This window comes from Leucoraja erinacea, chromosome 1 (assembly GCF_028641065.1).
Source record: "Leucoraja erinacea ecotype New England chromosome 1, Leri_hhj_1, whole genome shotgun sequence".
NCBI lineage: Eukaryota > Metazoa > Chordata > Chondrichthyes > Rajiformes > Rajidae > Leucoraja > Leucoraja erinaceus.
In genome coordinates, this window is record NC_073377.1 from 96,504,985 (window position 1) to 96,524,263 (window position 19,279).

The 19,279-nt window shown below is 41.8% G+C and overlaps 1 protein-coding gene across 1 annotated transcript in view; it reads right to left on the reverse strand.

Annotated features, from left to right (window-relative positions):
* Positions 1–19,050, reverse strand: part of sdad1 (SDA1 domain containing 1) — a 49,649-nt gene extending 30,599 nt beyond the window's left edge. Inside the window, exons 1-11 of the mRNA XM_055639892.1 lie at positions 18,834–19,050; positions 14,527–14,631; positions 14,200–14,298; positions 12,634–12,744; positions 12,472–12,543; positions 9,446–9,546; positions 8,202–8,259; positions 5,648–5,722; positions 3,280–3,381; positions 2,584–2,653; positions 72–175 (exon numbers count right to left, since the gene is read on the reverse strand). Coding sequence (XP_055495867.1) covers positions 72–175; positions 2,584–2,653; positions 3,280–3,381; positions 5,648–5,722; positions 8,202–8,259; positions 9,446–9,546; positions 12,472–12,543; positions 12,634–12,744; positions 14,200–14,298; positions 14,527–14,631; positions 18,834–18,923 — 987 coding nt within the window. The 5' untranslated portion in view covers positions 18,924–19,050. The remainder of the gene's footprint in view (positions 1–71; positions 176–2,583; positions 2,654–3,279; positions 3,382–5,647; positions 5,723–8,201; positions 8,260–9,445; positions 9,547–12,471; positions 12,544–12,633; positions 12,745–14,199; positions 14,299–14,526; positions 14,632–18,833) is intronic.
* Between the last annotated feature and the right edge of the window lie 229 nt (positions 19,051–19,279).

The window sequence follows — 19,279 nt, forward strand, 5'->3', positions numbered from 1 at the left end:
AAAAGTGACTGCAATGCATTTCCAAATATATATATATATTTTTTTATTGTAATGTTAGATTAAAAACTCACCTCATGAATTCCAATCAACCTTGAGATTAGATCCATCATCATCATCTTTACTTCAAATCTTTCCTTAGAACCTTCCAACTCTTTGAAAAGTTTCTCTGCAAAGCCTGCGATAAAAATAATTGTGATTACTGGAAATGTATTCTAATAAACTTCTACCCATGAATAATAGATTATATTTTTCACAAAATATATACCAGCGCATGGAGCAACCTTCAGCATAGGTACCTCCCACATTATGGCTGTTCAGGTTACTGAAATTTGCTCCTATGCAATTTAAATATAATCGCAGAATGCAAAAGAAACAACAAATATTGGGGGGTTTTAAACTCGCATTTTTGACATGTGTAGATAATAAGACCTTTTTTTTGCACCTAAGGTACATTTTGCGATCTGGCAGTTTTATCCACCCAGGTTTTCCATATCATTTACTGTTTATTGTTGTGAGTTGTATAATTAAACTATTTTACCTCTACTTGATATGCGTTTAAAAGTGTATATCTCCATTCAGACTAAAAGTTGGAAGGTGATGACTGCTCCTTCCCCTGCCAACCTTCCCCTCCCGCCTAGATCCATTAGCCATGTTTTCATCTCCCTCCTTATCTGTCTCACTTTTACATTCCAGTCTGCAGTTGCTCGGGTCTCAAAACGCAGGTCTTGGCCACTTGAAAGGCTTGCTTTGAAAACTGACACGGCAATCTCATATTTCGCTTGGGTAGCTTATAACCCACTGATATTAACGTCAAATTCTCTAATTTTAAGTAACTTTTACTAACACTCCCCCCTACCGCCTCAGATCATTAGTTGACAGCCCAGATCAGTCCTGGTCTATTCTCACCTCCAGCTCTTCAACCTTCCCACAACCCCTACTTTCAGTCTGAAGGGTATGTCGTTCCCCCCCACCCCCACCCTGAAACATCACCTATCTTTTATCCTTCAGAGATGAGTTACTCCAGAAATGTTTGTCTATCTAAAGCAATCTAGTAAGGGGCTCCTCACCATAAACCAACAGCTACAGAAATCATTACCAGAGTCAAAAACATTCCATCCGAATGCAACTCACACAGAGAGTTGTGAGTCTGTGGAATTCTCTGCCTCAGAAGGCGGTGGAGGCCGGTTCTCTGGATACATTCAAGAGTTAGATAGGGCTCTTAAAGATGGCAGAGTCAGGGGATATGGGGGGAAGGCAGGAACGGGGTACTGATTGGGATTGATCAGCCATGATCACATTGAATGGCGAATGGCCTACTCCTGCTCCTGTTGTCTATAACTCCGCTTATAACACAGCCGGGAACTTTTGGGACACCGGCCAGTTGGGTATGGCTGCCCAGCCTGCAGCTGTCTGTCTTTTCACTTCTTTTATTTTTAATGTGTTAAAAAAGTGTTTTGTTTGGAGGTCTATTCTTTTTTATGTGGCGGGTGGGGTAAACTGCTTTTCCTAGTCCCTACTTGGTCGGAGAGGCAGCTTTTCTCCGGGCAGCATCTTCGACCCGTCCTCACGGCCTACCATCGGGTCTGGAGCGGCGTTTCCCGAGGGGACCGGCCAGAACCACGTCTTCAGCGGCGGCACAGCGCTGGAGCGCTATCATGGAGCGGTGCGGGCGATGCCTTGCCCGGGTCGCCGTGCTGGAGCTCCGGAATGCTGAGACCGCAGGTGAACATCGTGGAGCTGCGGGAATGTGGAGCGGCCAGCCGCGGGCGCCGGCGCTGAACTTTACATCGGGAGCCTGGGATCTCTCGCCGAGATCGGCAGTGGTGGAGCTCCATCCAAGCTGTTGGCTTCGGAAGCCGCGGTCTCTGGTAAGGAAGTGGCCGTTCCAGGCATCCCAAGCTGCTGAGAGGGTTCTCCCGACGCCGGAGCACCATCACCCAGCGAGAACGGCCTGAAACATCGGGCCCCGTAAGCGGCGACTGCGGAGGCCTCAATAGGCCCGACTATGGGCTCGACTTGGGGATGGGGACTGGACTTTGTGCCTTTCCCCACAGTGGGAACCATTGTGGGGGGATGTTTTTATTTTTATTGTTAAATTCCTTTATAATGTTATGTGGTATTCTTATTAATGTGCTGCAATGGCAACTTGAATTTCACTGCACAAAGCTTGGTGTATGTGACAATAAATGAACCTTTGAACCTTTAGAGATGAAAATAGGGTTTCCCGTTACACAATTCTCTTTCTATACCAAGGAACATCTTCAGCAATACTTTGACCTAACTAAAGCCATCACATGACAAGTAATTTCCGACATAGGCAAGTCTTAAATTGGAGCCATGGATGGGGCGAGTCAAATATCAAAACATTTTAATTACCCGAGAATTGCAATTTATGAAAGTCAATCTAAGTATGCAGCCTTCTCAATTTATGTGAAAGCAACAAATATGTTGGCACCAATTGCTTTTACTTACTTCTAAAATTGACCACCTCTTATGGAGATGAGCCCCATGCACGTTGGTAAAGGAGGCCTGACTGCAAGTGAACACCTTACACAGTAATCTGAACACAAGCTAATTTCTTACCTTGTGGGTCATGAATGAGGTGAATAGCTGAAAAATTAAATACTTCTGCCTTTCCCTTCTTTTTATGTTTCTGCAAAAAAAATGCATATAAAGTGATTACAGCTAAAATCATGAAATGTAAATTTATTGCCACACCAACGCAATTGGCCTATAAAATAAATCCAGTCAAGGGTTTGATGCATTTGAGATGCTTATTGCTCTTCAATAAGCAGAATCAGAATGTGGTCTAATTATAATATTAACCATATTCGGCAGTGATGGATCTACTCTTCTCTGTTTTGACCTTTGATGAGGAACACTAATGTTTTTCCATTGATAATCCTATGATGCAATTATTCCTTTTTTCCTCTCTTAACTAGATTCCCACCCCCAAATTTAGAAGAACATTTCAAAACTTTGACATCATTGAAACTTCTCTGTACGACTGCCAATTCAGAATGAACGCAAGACTAATGAAACCAAATCCAGGAAGCAGTGGTGAAAGGCACAACTCGTTTTATTTTGTTTGGGAATAGCATGTGGGAGGCTAACAAGTTATCAGGCATGAAGCCAGTTTCATCCAGAATGCCTGCGACACTATGGGTCACAACAAACTGCCTCGGATTCTCAAAAGCACATGTCAAATGTCTCCATTACTAATCTCCATACTGTCAGCATTTCACAAAAAAACATCACTGCTGAAGTATAATTGCTTACTTTTAGCACTTTCAAAGCCTTTTCCAGTTTCTTTCTATTTTTTGATGATTTCTTTCCGGTTGAAAACTTTACGGTTAGATCTCGCACTGTGGGTCCTTCATCCTTAAGGGAAAATGACAATAAGAAATAGTTTAAGCAAAAAAAAAAATTGTCAACATCGAGGCTCCCACTCCAAACCTCCACAGTATCACATACATCCCTTTTCCAATCTCAGTGTTGGAAGACAAATGTTGCATGCATCTTCAATTAAGCTGATCCCCATGATCATCAAAAATATGAAACATGCTGTTTATCCTAAAGAATACAATGCCAGTAGCCCTTTCCATCATGCACGTGCTGTGAGTAATTACTCAGGGTAGGCAGTCAGTCGGCTTTAAAAAAAAACTTAAACCGCACATGCGCAGATTGTTCTACTCTCCGTAAAAATTAAAAATAAAAATAAGTTACAATTCAATTTGCCCAAGGCTTCCAAATCTCCTTCATTTTGAATGACTGAATGGGTGGGGGGTGGAGGGTGACGGCAGGTAGGTGGAGAGGTGGTGGGAAAAACGAGAGCACACCAGGACAAGTTGAATCAGTTGTCATCTTATTGAATGATAATACTAGTTCAAGGGTCCAATTGGGGGAGAGTTCCTTTCACAGCGTGTGGAGAGTCTGGCCAGGGGTTAAAGTTGCGGCGAGGGCAGGAGTGTTGAGAAGAAGGGGTCGGAGATCATGCCAGTAACTCACTCACCGCTTCTGCGGCGCTCTGGGCGCGGAGCCACCGCATTGCGGCTGGGGAGGGAAGTAGCTCAGGTGGCTATGAGCAGCCACCGGGACCTCAGCGCTTTCTGCCGGCCCACTCACCTCTGGCAGTGTTGTCCGTCTGAACATCTCTCACCTGCCACTCGCCGGCTTCGCTCATGTCAGCCGCTTCCTGCAAATCCTCAAATTCCGACAGTCGAGAAACCTCAATTGGTCCCTTGATCGCACTGCCGGAACTTAAGGATTTGCGGGAAGAGGCTGACATGAGCGAGGCCGGCGTGCGGCAGGAGAGAGGTTTTCAGACGGAGAACACTGCCAGAGGTGAGCGGGGACCGGCAGAAGGGGTTGTCCGGTCCCGGCGGACACTCGCAGCCACCCGAACTAATTCACTCCTTGGCCACAAAGCGGTGGCTCCGTGTCCGGAGCGTCGCAAGTGGGTTACTGGCCCCGATCCCCTCCTTCACAACACTCCTGCCCTCCCCGCAAATTGACCCCGGGGCAGACTCCCCAAACGCTGTGAAAGGAGCGCTCCCCCCACCCGGGAAATACAGTATTTAAAAGCATATAGCACCAAGAGATTTACCCACCACATTATTGGTACACGAATTCCATTCTTCTCTCTTTGTTTCCTAAGATACTCTTAACATAAGGACAATCCATATTTGAAAAACCCGCCAAGAAACTTGCGCTGCGTAGCCGCAGTAGGCTGCAAAGGCAGAATTTCAGCTGCCTTCAGCTCCCCTGGAAATTGACGGCTTGAAGCAGCGCCGACCGCGCGTCAGCTGCACGGACCTTCGCGTGTTACAAGTACTGCGCATGAAAGGCACGGAGAATTATGCCTACCTAAGAGATCGATCTCTTAGATAGGCATAATTCTCCCATGCCTTTACTATTTATATTTAATAATTACCATTTTATAATTTTAGTCAGGGTAGGCAGTGCCTACCTTGCCTACAATGACGGCACGTGCCTGGTTTCCATCATCTGTTCCTGAAAAATGGCATGGCTTCTGCTTTGATTACAAGTGCCTCTCAATACCCCTGTGCTCTGACCCAAGTCTCTTCCATTTAATTATTTATACACCCAATCTTGCAACACTGGCAACATCGTTCTCCTATTAAGCCAAAATCAAATTGCTCTTAATTTCTCCTGTTCCAAGTCTAGCAGTACCAAATTTTAAATGCATGTTCGCAGTTGCATTTCCTCACACAAGGCAGCTCAACTTCTCTTCTAAAGTGTGGAGTCCAAACTTTTATAAGCTTAGTACGGCAGTGTTTTTATATGGATGTACCATTATTTCACAATTTCTTAATTTTGCATTTCTTGTTATGACACAAGGTATTCCAACAGTTTTCTGATTAACAGCCTTATCCTCCTGAGCTGTTAGTTTTAATGTCTCACAGTACCCTCAACTTCCACTACTCTAATTATAGTTTGGTCTTTGAATTACCAGCTACCATTCATATTTTGTTAATGGCTACAGCTGAGGACTCCAGTCCACACCACTCATAACCAATTACTGATACCCATCTAGTTGAAGTGGTTTCACAGCAGAAGGTAGTTATCTCCAACCATTCATAAATATCTTCCTGCAAGTGTTTCAAGAATTAAATTTCAGATCTACCTCAGAATCCAAATCGCTGTCATTTTTCTCATCGATGTCTTTACCCAGAAAGAACTTCAAGGCTCCAACCAAAATCTGAAAATTCAGCAACAAAAGGAAGTTATGATGGCCAAATGAAATTCAAACCTCAAAGTTTATAATTTATACATTGAATACAGTTGGTTATTTGGAAACAATATTTAATTGCTCAAAGGGCTAGAACACACAGATATCCGATACTAAAGTACATTCATCAGAGGTGATTAGTGGCTGGAACATGAAATGCAGATGAAGAGAATTAAAGTTAGTGCAGCTACAGATTTAGTTCCAGCTGGAAATAAATGAATTTAATAGAAACATACTGAGACAAGAAACCATTCCAAAAGGCTAGAAAACTCAAAAATTGACACATTCGTCGCATTAGGAGAAACAAACACACGACAATTAACATGGGTGATATCTTGCCTATTAACTTCTTCCGTTTACATCTTCTATTTCTGTTCTTTCAAGTGATGAGAGGATTACAAAATAAAACAGAATTGCATACAATTCTGGCCGCACTACAGGAAAGATGCAACTGTAGGAGGATATTTACATGGATGTTGCAGCCAGTGGGAAATGTTTAGCTAGGGTGAAAGATTAGACAGGCTTTGGAAGCTTGGGTGCGAGTGAGAACAATTTGATGCAATTAGCAGAAGCTTTAGAGGAGACAAATAGAAAGAGTTCTCCGAGAATGTGGTACGGGTTAGAAACTCACTACAGGGTACTTGGAAAAATGGTTGAGGCAGAAACTCTCCACACTAATGTGCACTTGACAGGTCGTGAGTTGTTCGACTGTAGATTAAATGATGGAAAATTGAATTTTCTTGTGAGTTTATAAAACATAGAAAGCTGCAGTGTTGCAACACAGAGGCATGCTGTTAATCTGTCAACCAGCAGGAAGAATGGGAAGCAATACGATCAGAAACAGAATATGCTATACAATTTAAATGGGCTTGTAACCAACAATATTGCACTCAGGATTTATTGAGAACCAGCACTATAAGCCACTGAAAAAACATTTTAAAAACATGCAGTTAGCATTCAGTTATTGAGCATTTCCCCTTATATCAAGGTTATTCCCATCCCTCACTGCTTTGAGAAGGTGGGTGGTGTCTCATCTCCCTAACATCCTACACTTCATGTGCTGAAGGCACTGCCATGGTGTGAATAGGATTTTCACAGCATAGAAACATCAGAGCAGACCAAACTACCTATGGTAGAGTTTAACAGGAGGTTTCATAAATGCCATCAGGCTATTTAAGTAATAAATAGTATCAAATTAGCCCGGCTGACCAGTTTCCCTATATCTCGATAAACCCTGTTGCTCACAAAAGGCTCAGACAGTTTTGATGTAAAATACTTTCCCATCCCATGAGGGTGGGGATTTCTGCCCAATGACAATGCCCAAGCTCCTAAATCTCCCTTGCATCACCCTGGACTAGAGCCCAACCTACACTGGAGGCTGCAGACACCCTGGTAGCACCTGGGCTTTACTCCACAGTGTTCCCCTCATGACTGGGAGCCATGTTTGCCCATCAGCATGGCTTCAAAGCTGGTGAAAATAAAACAGAGATTGAACACTCTGCCAGCATCTTCTGAAAACCAGGCTTATTCAGCATTCTATTAATTTCCCCTGAAATGTTCACATGCCCATTTCCATCACTCGATTAACTCTCAACCACAAGTAATGGATGCGAATGATTGCAGCACAATAATTACAAGCCAAGGTGGCGCTGTTGCAGTCTACCCTGAAGCTCAGAGTCATCTCTTTATCCAATTTATCTTCATTGAAAATTACTACAAGAAACATTTGGAAGTAACCTTTAGCGTTATATGCATATATATTTCCTCTGTTTGTCAATCTCAATGGTTACAAAGCTTTTAGAGCAGATGCAAGCACAAAAGAACAAGTCTTCATGACTCTGCTCTGCCCACTCCCAACGCAGAGAAAAACACTGGTTGCATTTTCATAGCCCCAGGAATTAAAAATAAATTGGCAGGAAATTAGTGTGGCCTCAATTTCTTAAACCTTCTATCTTAAACAAAAGGTTAATTTAGTTCCATTCGCCTAAGATTAAATTTGTGCAGGAGGGTCTGCTGTTTATTTCCACTGCTTGTTGTAACATGTTCCCAGTCCCGGCTGAACTCTCGAGCAAATATTGCTTCTAAATAAGGAAAAGTTGCATTTAAATATATTATCCAAATCCAATCTCAGTTCCAGTTTAAATTAATTTTAAAATGTGTAGACTTACCCCAGATGTATTTGTGATGTTAATGCTTAAAGCAATACTGTTTGCCTCCCCTCCATTGCTTACTTAATTGAACAATTACTCAATTGTGTATTCATTTATAAGTTCTAATCATAGTTTTTCAAATCCATGTGCAACCTTGTTACAGTTTACAGTTTAAAATAAACTTCTTTTGCATTGTCTCTTGCAACATTTTCTAAAAAAATTCAAATACACGGGTCTGTTTTTCAATTTGCTCACTGGAAGAACATCCTGTCTTAGTACAATTGCCAGTCAATTCTTACCTTGGCCACTTTTGAGAAGCAGGCTGTGGTAATGACATTCACAGTCTTAGCATCATTCCTGCAAGTAAATCAAAATCTTTGCTTCAGTAATGATTCCATTTCCTCTGGAACTTTCTTTGACACCCAACAAATTTGTGCACAAAGGAATCTTGAACCATCCATGAAAGAGGGCATTTCACATACTGGTACAGGGTGGGAGTTTGCAACCTTCACGTGGTCCACCCTGCAATCAACCCGACGTGCACAAACAAGTTCAAATAGATACAAGTTGACATATAACTTTAGGCTGTACACCCCATACGCAAGAAGAAGACAAACTGGTACCTAACAATTAGCATCAGCTGCCTATTCAAACATGGGGAATGAGAATTTTAAAAAGCAAAATCCGAGAGACAGTGGGCTGGTCAAGTTGAAATATTCATGTTTATTTTCCACAAAAACTGCTTGATCTGAGCATTTTCAGCATTTTCTGTTTTTATTTCAGAATTGCAACATATAATTTCTATTTTACATTTGATGGGACATTAGAACATCTGAGCAACTATGGCTCTGTACTACTACAGACAAGAGACACACCACACCAGACTCCTGATTACGTGTGCCAGATTTTCAGTACCAGGAAAGCTAATTGCATTTCTAAATGAAAGCTTTCACTCTCCTTTGAAACAGATTCCAATAATTTCCCCACCACTGCAGTTAATCAACTGGTCTGCAATTGTTTTCTTTATTCTTTCTATTTGTTCTAATAACAGTATAATTGACATCATAACTGTAGCTGTAACGTATTGTAAAATTGTAGTTAGTGCCTCTATAACTTTCTCTCTTGGTTCTTTAACAACCTGGCACATATTTCAACTGGGCTTTGTACTTTATCCATTTTCAAAAATGCTAATAGCTATTAGCATCATCTAATAGGGTGTACATCATCTCTTAATATATTTATGTTGCCCACTTGTTTCCTTTAACTACAACATGAAATTAATCCTCCTATCCATAGACCAAGATCAGAGCATCTTAGAACTCCCTTGAAACTTAATCAGCAAACGGCCCGGTACCAAACTTTGAGCTTATGAGAATTCTAAATCTTTCCAAATGGCCAGTTGTTGCAGAACACTAAATAATGTCTGTTCAAATAGTAGTAATTCAAGAAATGCATTAAATGATTCAATAGATATTTTAAACGCACTAAAATTATTTTAAATAACTTAACTGGTAACTACTCAAACAATGATATCCAAACGTACCAGATGTTTCTTTTGTACAGTTCTATCATCACATCAAGGGACATCTTTGCTGCGATGGGGTTGCTGTCCCTCAACATCGTGTACATAAAATTTTGTAAAACCTGACAACATGCAAACACAAGTCACATACTCCCACAAATAATATTATTTTTAATTAATTATTTAAACACTTTGTTTTACAAGGACAGTCTACATTGCCTTTACTTTTATTTAAAGTACTCGTACATTTTACGACAGGGAATAAAACCATCTGTTACACCATATTTTGCTGCCACCCAGAGACGTTTTTAGTGTGGCCCTCCATGGCATTAGTACATGTCATACCTACTAACCAGCACTACAACTAGTCTGGTATTATAAAAGCAAGAAAGATGTTATTGGTTGGAAGCTAAAGTCCAGAACCAAATTAGATTCTGTCAATATCAAAGTCCTTGGTATATGCTAGGAAAATAAATAATGGCTCTCTAAGTGAAGGTCACATCTTCACTGCAGTTATAAATATATTTTAAGTTTTGCTCCATTGCAAATGTAGAAAAATTGCATAAATTTTACTTTGCCTGCAGACATTCCTAGGTTGACAACATTTTTATGAAGCCAGTGGCGTTGAAACGTTGACACACACGTGCACACCTACTGAGAGGATCAACTGTCACCAGCTTAGGTCGAAAAGAGCAAGCAAAAAGCTAATTTAGGAAATGTTGCAGTCCTAGGTGGCAAAAGCACTATTGTTATACACTACGAGATTTCTGCTGCTCATCCCTAAAAAAGATAAAAGTGGGAGTAGCCATTCCAGGTAACAAAATCAGTGCGGATGCAAATTTAGATTAAAACCATTCCTGATTAAATCATAGCGTAACTCCTAATCTAACATGCATTTATTGGAACTTTGGACCACATCAACTGTGTCTCATCCAATTATGATTCTTTTCACCTCCTCTATTCTGTACATTTCTGACTTGTTTCTACGTTTTTTTGGTGAGACAGTCTGAGGTAGGCTGGCAGATACCAGTCTTGGGAAGCCATTGTATGGCATTGTATGGAAGGTGCAACCCAAGCAGCAAGTACTGCTGCAAAGAGCAACAGCCAAATGTTAACCTGATGCATATTTACTGAGGCTGCTGGTTAAAGCTCAATTTTTTTTTAAATTTCCACCACAGGTAATTTCTTTTGGGAGGCTGTGGAAAATCAAGAGGCAGAATTCTGTAAATTGGATTAAATGGAGGACCATTCATCCTTGGCTTGGGGAACTGAACATTCCTGTGGTTCCTGAAGGGAGACTTACTATATTCAAACCCTTTGCTTCCAGTTTGGAAACACCTGTTTCTGAATGATTCCAAATGTCAAGCATATTATGAGATAGTGGGAATATTGCTTAAGCAGTTTTACTCCATTGTGCATGAACACCTTATGAATTAGCCCTCTATTTTGTTCAACCCCCACACCTACATACAAATGAAAACGTGTTATTTATGATTTGTCAATATTTTCACACATCTCCATTAGTTGAATCAATTAAATCACTTTTATATTCATGATACAAAAGTTATTTAAAAAAAAGAAAGCATTCAGATTATATATTTCCAATGCAAATCTTGTCCAAGAATCATGAAGTTTGCAACATAACTAATTTACCTGTCAGAATTAGCAAAATCCTTCCCGAAATTTCATTAGCTACTCAAACCTGCTGCTGCCCATTTACATTCCCGGTTAAGCCTACAGCATCTGGTATTCCAAGGCAGTCTTCTGGTCAAGTAGTTGCCAGGACCAAGACCATTGTCCAAGTATTACATACGATGCAAGCCTTATTGAAACATTCAATATGCATCAATGATTGCAAAGGCTTCAAAAAAATGTTTTACCCACTAAATTTGCTAGTCTTTTTCAGGCAATTTGCAAATTCTTAGCTAATTGCTGCTGCAAATTTCAGTAAAAGGCTGATCGGTAAATTTCAGTTGTGATATATGCTCCTAAATATTTCTCAATTTTCTTTCATGGATGCTTTGCATTGAAAAATATAACCTTTATATATATTTTAGATTTCGTTTTAATTTTGAATTTTGAAAGTGAAAATAATTTGATTCTATCAAATCGATTCAATCCAGTCTTCAGGAGCATTTGTATTAAATTACATATTTAATAAATATAAGCACTTGTACATACAAGCACATTATACTGGGATGGGAGTGAGGTCCCATCATCGATGAAGTACATATGGCTCATTCTTCATGTTACTGACAAACTACAGCACCACCACCTTACATAATACTCCCACAGAACCTGCTAACCTTCTGTTGAGTTTATTTTGCAGATGTTATAACTCAAATTCACCTCCAAAACATCACTATTAAGTAAGTAAGTAACTAAGTTAATTGGCCAAGTATTCACATACAAGGAATTTGCCTTGGTGCTCCGTGCACAACTAACAACATGACATAGTGACAGCTACGAACGACTCAGAAAACACTAAACATTAATAATAATAAAACATTAATGATAAAACACCATTGATCAAGCATGTGAACCAACAAAACACCAGATCAAAGGGAGGCTACAGATTTTTGGCTGTTGAGTAGAGCAACTACTCGTGGATAAAAATAGTTCTTATGTCTGGCTGTGGAAGCTTTGACAGTCCGGAGTCGCCTTCCAGAGGCAATTGATTCAAAGAGTTTGTGGCCAGGGTGAAAGGGGTCAGAGATGATCTTGCCCGCTCGCTTCCTGGCCCTTGCAGTGTACAGTTCATCAATGGAGGGAAGGTTGCATCCAATAACCTTCTCTGCTGATCGGACGATTCGCTGCAGCATACAGGTGTCGAGCTTGGTGGCTGAGCCAAACCAGACCATGATAGAGAAGGTGAGACTCTACGATGGCCGTGTAGAATTGGACCATCATTGCCCATGGCAGATTGTGCTTCCATAACACATCCCAAAGTAAGAAACATGTGACAAATAAGTTATCTTGTCTTATACGAACTAAAAACTCAGAAGGTCGTGCTGCTGCACACTTGAGTATTTATTTGAGTTACTCACCGTGTTCACTTTGTTGTTTTTGTGTTTGGCGTTGATATTCTTAATGTCAGTCACTATATGCAAGTACAGGGTCTGATAATATATAAAAAGAGCGTCTCAGATTTCAAGTTGACCAAGTCATCTGCACTGATTTGGTATTGAAACAGTATAGAAGTAGCATACCTTACGCAAGACTTTGTCTTGACATCTCAAGAGCTCAAAGAATAATTCCAGCAAACTTGTCGGATTCAGGAGGCTCTTATTTCTGAGTAAAATCAAAGCTTTACAAAATGTCTAAATAAAAAGTCAAGGAAATACAAAACATTAATGCACGGACGTCAAATGCATCGCACAATAATAAATGCTAATTTAGGACCTTTTTCCACAGGTTCATTCCACATTGTCATCAACTAAGAAAGTGGACAGATATCCATGTTCCAGGAATATTTCAGTCAGTGACGCAAAATTGAATGTGGCACAAGTTTCTCTGAGAGAGAAACGTGGCTTTGTAGCATCTCTCCATTCCAACTGGTTGAAAGACAATGAAGAATAAATTCAACTTCAGCTGGAATTGGGTGTCATTTAAACAGGGTTTTGGTTGTCATTATCTGCTTTTAAAGTTTAACTTGCTCCCTCTGGTGTACGATACAATACAATAAACTTTATTTATTCCCAGAGGGAAATTGGTCTGCCAACAGTCACAACACACAAGATACACAAAAACTGACTGTTGTCTGGCTGCTGTGTGCACAGCACTTTCGCCGGAACAAATGAGCAAACAAACAAATGCAGACTTATCCCCTGGGCAGAGGATTCAAAACTAGAGTGCCCCCCCCCCCCCACCCCCCAACACAAGGTCCCCCTCTGTTCTCAACACCTTCCCTCACGGCGGCCCGGCCACTCCAGGTCCCCATTGTCTTCCCCCCCCCCACCCCACACACTCCACCATCACTGAGGTTCCACTGACTCCGCTGATGCTCTGTTGCTGTCGAGGCTCAAGCTGCCGCAGAGGCTCCCATCGCTGTCTCCACCGCAAGGCTCCTTCAGCCCAGGCAGGCCTCGCCGCCAGACGTCTCCGCAGTTCCCTGGGAGGCCTGTGGGGCGAGTCAGGCCGAACAACCGCGGCACCAACGACCAGAACGCGCCCGACCTAGTTGTTTTCTGCGGGTGAATCGGGCTTGCCCGACTCCCCTTGACACTCCCGCTGCGTGCGCGACTCCCCGGGACAATTTGTAACAAATTGTGGCCATAAACTTCTGCAGCTAGAGTAGATTAGATCAGCCACTGTTACAGCAGGCTGGCCAATAGATCCTAATATTAACAATGCGGGTTAGTCACTATTCTAACTCAGTGATATAAAATATTTGTAAAATGAGACAATGTATTCCTGGGAAAACCGTTTTTCCATAAACTATACATGGACAATTATAATAATTGGCCAAACCCAATATCAATCTGCATTCACTATTTATCTAGAGTTTTAAATAGAAACTAAAAGTAGAATTCTATAAATCCTGAATATTTAATTAGATAAAGATGTAACGTGTAAATATATGTCCTCATGATGAACATTAAATGCTGCAAATCCTTTAACCCTTTCAAACCCCCCACACCCAATGAAACATCTCACAAATTGAAACTTATTTTGATGCCACATAGCAAAGAGGGCCCAATTAGTCTTCACATAAACATAAAACAACATGTTTTACCTCTACTGCGAAACAATAAATAGCATTAAGAATAGTTTACCATCCGCAAATCTGAGTTCAGAATTGTGTGATGAGAGAAAAGAAGCTCTTTCAATTCCTGGGCAAAGTTAGACAGCTCCTCAGGGTAACAATGTGCAACCTTGAATCAAGTTAAAAGATTATATTTAGGCATTTAGATTTTGATAACAAATAACATGCGTATTTTCCCCACAATATTATAATTTCACAAACTTGTCTTGACCAGTAGAGTTCAATTTTTCTAATCCTACATTGCATTATGGTACGTAAACAGCCAATTATCATGAAAAAATAAGATAGCTAAATGGTTTTCAGTCAGTTCACACGTTAGTTACAAAAGTAAATTTACCTGTGCAAGAAACATCACCAGTTCAGAAAGTTCTTTACTAGGTTTGTCTGGCTGCAGCTTGAAAATACGCACATTGGACAGGTAGTGGTTGTACTGCTGTAGAAACTGTAAGAGAGAAAAAAAAATTATAAATGCAGATTAAATTGTGAGAAAAAAAAGTTTTGTATTAAATGCTGTGCAAGGAACACATGGTTCATTGGGAAAGCTTTGTAAGTATCACTCTTGTAGGTGACTCTCAAAGGAATGTTCAATGTTAAGCATGTATTCTATTTTACACACTGAAGGAGCATGTGATTGGTCTTTGGATTCACACAATGCCATCTGCGTCGGCATTGCAATATCCAAAACAAGTTTTTAAACAAAATAAAATGAAATGTAAGATTATATATCATAATTTCATGCATCCACCACGTTATGCTCACTTTGAATATCTTCACTAATGTTTTCACAGCCTCTCCCATAACCATCTGCTTAGATATAAGATTTCTGATTGAGGATGTAATTTAAATCTACGGTCTGGGATCCTGCAGTAAAGCTTCAACTACTTGTTTCAATGTCTCCAAATATTGTTTTATCCACTGGAGTTATCAAACATGATCAAAAGCCCACAAAGAGGCACGAGGTCAACTGATCCAAAATCTGGTCCATTTTAATTTAAGGAGATTCTTAAACCTAGAAAGGGAGAACAATTTTTTAAAAATTAGCTCTTTGGACCTTTGTACCTGAAGCCACAATACAAACAATGGCGGGATGGAAATCAAAGGTGTGCAGGAGACCAGAGGTACAGATGTTCAAGGGTGGTAAGGCTGAAGAAGGTTGGCAACTTGTGGTAGGTGAGATCATAGATGGGTTTGGACCAAAGTACAAGTAGTTCTGCCGTAAAACACGGGTTATTGATAGGCGACGATCAGCCTTGATCACAATGAATTGCGGTGCTGGCTCGAAGGGCCGAATGACCTCCTCCTGCACCTATTTTCTATATTTCTAAAATGATAGTAATTTTCCCAAAGAAAGTCGTGTTATAGAAAATTGCATTGTGAGGCAATTGTATTAATGGGGGGAAAGTGAGTTAGAAGCTAGATTATTTCAACTTACAATAAAGTTATTTTTCCTGCTGGATTTTCAAAAATAAAAGCCGTTTTAATAGAAATAAGTTTATTTTTGTTATAGCTAGCTAAAAGCTCTAAAGGCTGTATTTTACAATGTTTACTTGGGTATTATTTCACAAGGGTCAATACAAGCCATTGCTTGTCAATTTCAATTACCACCCATAGTTAAAGGAGCAGTTGTGCTCTTAAGAGATAAAGGGGTCAGGTTATAGCAGGGAAGTTCCATAGAAACAGGTTGGCTGAGGAGTTGGGGCAAGGGGCAGGGATTTAGATTTCTAGATTACTGGAATCTCTTCTTGGGCAGGGGATCCATGTACAAAAGGGACGGGTTGCACCTTAATTGGCAGGGGACTAACATTCTAGCAGGCAGGTTTGCTACAGGGTGGGTTTAAACTAAGCAGGGGGGACCATTGCACGGAGACAGAGAGCCATGAAAGGAGGACAGAAGCAAAAGGTAGAAGGGAGATGAGAAAAACAAACCTGAAAGCTTTGTGCCTTAATGTGAGGAGCATTCGTAATAAGGTGGATGCATTAACTGTGCAGTTAGTAGTTAAGGAATACGATATAGTCGGAATTATGGAGACATGGCTCCAGGGTGACCAAGGCTGGGAGCCAAACATGCAGGGGTATTCGATATTGCTGTGGCTTCAATTTCTCTCATTGTCCATGCTTCCTTACTCCCATCTGCTCTGCCGTTCACTCAGGGATGGTAGGGATAGAAGTCGCGTTTTGATGCAGCTCCTCCTGTGGATGCTTTTGATGGAGAGGAGGGTGTGCCCGTGATGGACTGGGCTGAGTACAACACTCTCTGCAGCCCCTTATGTTCCTGTGGACTGGAACTGCCGTTCCAGGCCATGATGCAACCTGTCAGGATACGTTCTATAGTACATCGGCAAATTTTAAGAGAATTATTTTTAAACTTCCAAGAAAGAACAGGCCTGGCCCACCAGAGGTCCACATGCACCTTCTCTAACCTCATCTACTTACGAGTGCTGGGCCCAGGACAGGTCAGAGATATTGCTGCCATGAAATTTGAAGCTCCAAATTCTCTCCACCACTGCCTCTTAAATCTAGTCCCCTCTCACCTTGAGAAAAATGTCTGTGACCTTTCATCTTACCCATGTCCTCGTGGTTTTGTATATCTCGACGGTCATCTCTCAGCCTCCTATATTCCAAGGGAAAAAGTCCCAGCCTATCCTGCCTCCTTTCAATTCACATCCTTGAGACCACATAGAGTCACATCGTTGTGAATCTTTTCTACATCCTTTCTAGCTTCATTGCATCCTTCCTAGTGGCATAATTCCAGAACTGCACACAACACTCCAGTCTGAAGAAGGGTCACAACCCGAAACGTCATCTGTCCATATCCTTCAGAGACGCTGCCTGACCCACTAATTACTCCTGGACTTTCTGTTCTATGGGAAATCACATTTGTGGGACAAGATTTCCCAGAAATCACCAGAACAGATAATTTAAAATTCAGAGAAGTGGAAAGACTGCAGAAATATAGACTGCAACACTCAAGGTACATCAGTCATTGAGATAAACACCACAGAAAGAGACTCTTCAGCCCATGACTTCCAAGCCGACTGTTGAAACCATTTACTCAGTGGATAAGGGAATGACATCATACACAGGTCAAGTTAGGGCATATTTTTAAACCAATCGATGCGACGGATCAAGAGCCCTTTTCCCGACCATTTCCCCAAATGTATATATCAAACTTGGATTGTTTTCCCTGGATCATCGGAAGCCGTGGGGAGAACTGATAGAGGTTTATGAAATTATCCAGGGTAGAAACATAAAAAAACTAGAGAATATAGCCTCAAGCTGAGAGGGGCAAAGTTAAAGGAGATATGCAGGGAAAACTAAAGCAAAACTAAAACTTCACCTTACCATAGTTACCCAACCAGATGCAACTAAATTTAAGGTAGCTCTTTTTTCCCCCAAGAACCCTTTCTTGCTTAAGTCCACCCTCCACCACCTCCAGTTTAAATCCCATTTAGAATATTTTGGAGGACCAGGAAACCAAAAGCAGGGCAGCCTTTTCTTTGCACAGAATTGTGAGTAACTGGAACACGCTGCTGGGGTTGTGGTGGAGGCAGATACGATAATGACATTTAAAGAGACTTTCAGAGAGGCACATGGACATGCAGGGAATGGAAGGCTATGGATCACGTGCAGGGGGAGGAGTTTAGCTTAAAGGCATCATGTTCAGCACAGATATTATGGGCCGGAGAGTCTGTTCCTGTGCTGCACTGAAATAGGGTCCCGACCCGAAACCTCACCTATCCATGTTCTCCAGATATACTGCCCGACCCACTGAGTTACTCCAGCACTTTGTCTTTTAGTGTAAACCAGCATCTACAGTTTCATGTTTCCACGCTGTACAGTTCTATGTATCACAACGCGTGGTGGCAAACAAAGCACATTGAAGTTTAAGAAGCACCGAAACAAGGGCCGCGTTCACTTTTGAGCTCGTGACATCCTAAAATACCGTGGGCACATTATTCTATAGATCTGCAAACAGGGGAGAATTAGTTTTAAAAAATCTGACACTAATGATAACGGCTTGGTTCACGTGGCAGGAGTACGGCAACCGTGACTTCCAAACTACATTTAATTTGGAAGGCATGGCGTTGCAGTGCGTTTAAGGATTGTAGTGGGGTTGGAAGAGAGCGAGTTGGTGCTAGAGTAGGCGCTGGTGCAGGTAAACGTAGAAAATAGGTGCAGGAGAATGTCATTCGGCCCTTCGAGCCAGCACCGCCATTCAATACGATGATCACGGCTGATCCTCCAAAATCAGTACCCCGTTCCTGCATTTTCCCCATATCCCTTGATTCCCTTAGTCCTAAGAGCTAAATCTATCTCTCTTAAAAACATCCAGTGAATTGGCACCCACTGCCTGGCTTCTGTGGCTCGTGTGTGTGTGTGTGTGTAGGAAGTAACTATAGATGCTGCTTTAAACCGACGATAGACCCAAAAAGCTGGAATAATTCAGTCAGCGGGACAGACAGCATCTCTGGTGAGAAGGTGATGTTTCGGGTCGAGACCCTTCTTCAGTAGAAGGGTCTCGACCCGAAACATCACCTATTCCTTCTCGCCATAGATGCTGTCTGACCCTCTGGGTTACTGCAGTATTTTGCATCTATCTGTTGGAGTAGGTGGTGATGCAGGCTCGGCGCCGGCGCCACTCACCTCCTCGGTGTAGGATTGCGGGTCCCGCTTGATGAGGTTCTGCAGCTGCGGCAGGTTCCCGGGCAACTTGTTGTTGTTCCTCGCGGACATGGTGCTGCCGATCAAAGCTCCTGTGCTCCGCTATAAGATCTTTGCTGCCGATTGTCCCGGCCCGGAGCGCGCGGACACGCCGCTGCCAGCACCACGTTCCAACCCCCTACGGCGGCTGCCGGGGACACACAGTGCACGGCGGAGCCAACACTATTTCGACATTGCTAATGTCCACAAAACCACACGACTCGATACGATGTTTAAGAATGAATTGCAGATGCTGGAAAATCGAAGGTAGACAAAAAAGCTGGAGAAATTCAACGGCTGAGGCAGCACCTATGGAGCGAAGGAAATAGGCAACGCTTCGGCCCGAAACGTTGCCTATTTCCTTCGCTCCATAGATGCTGCCTCACCCA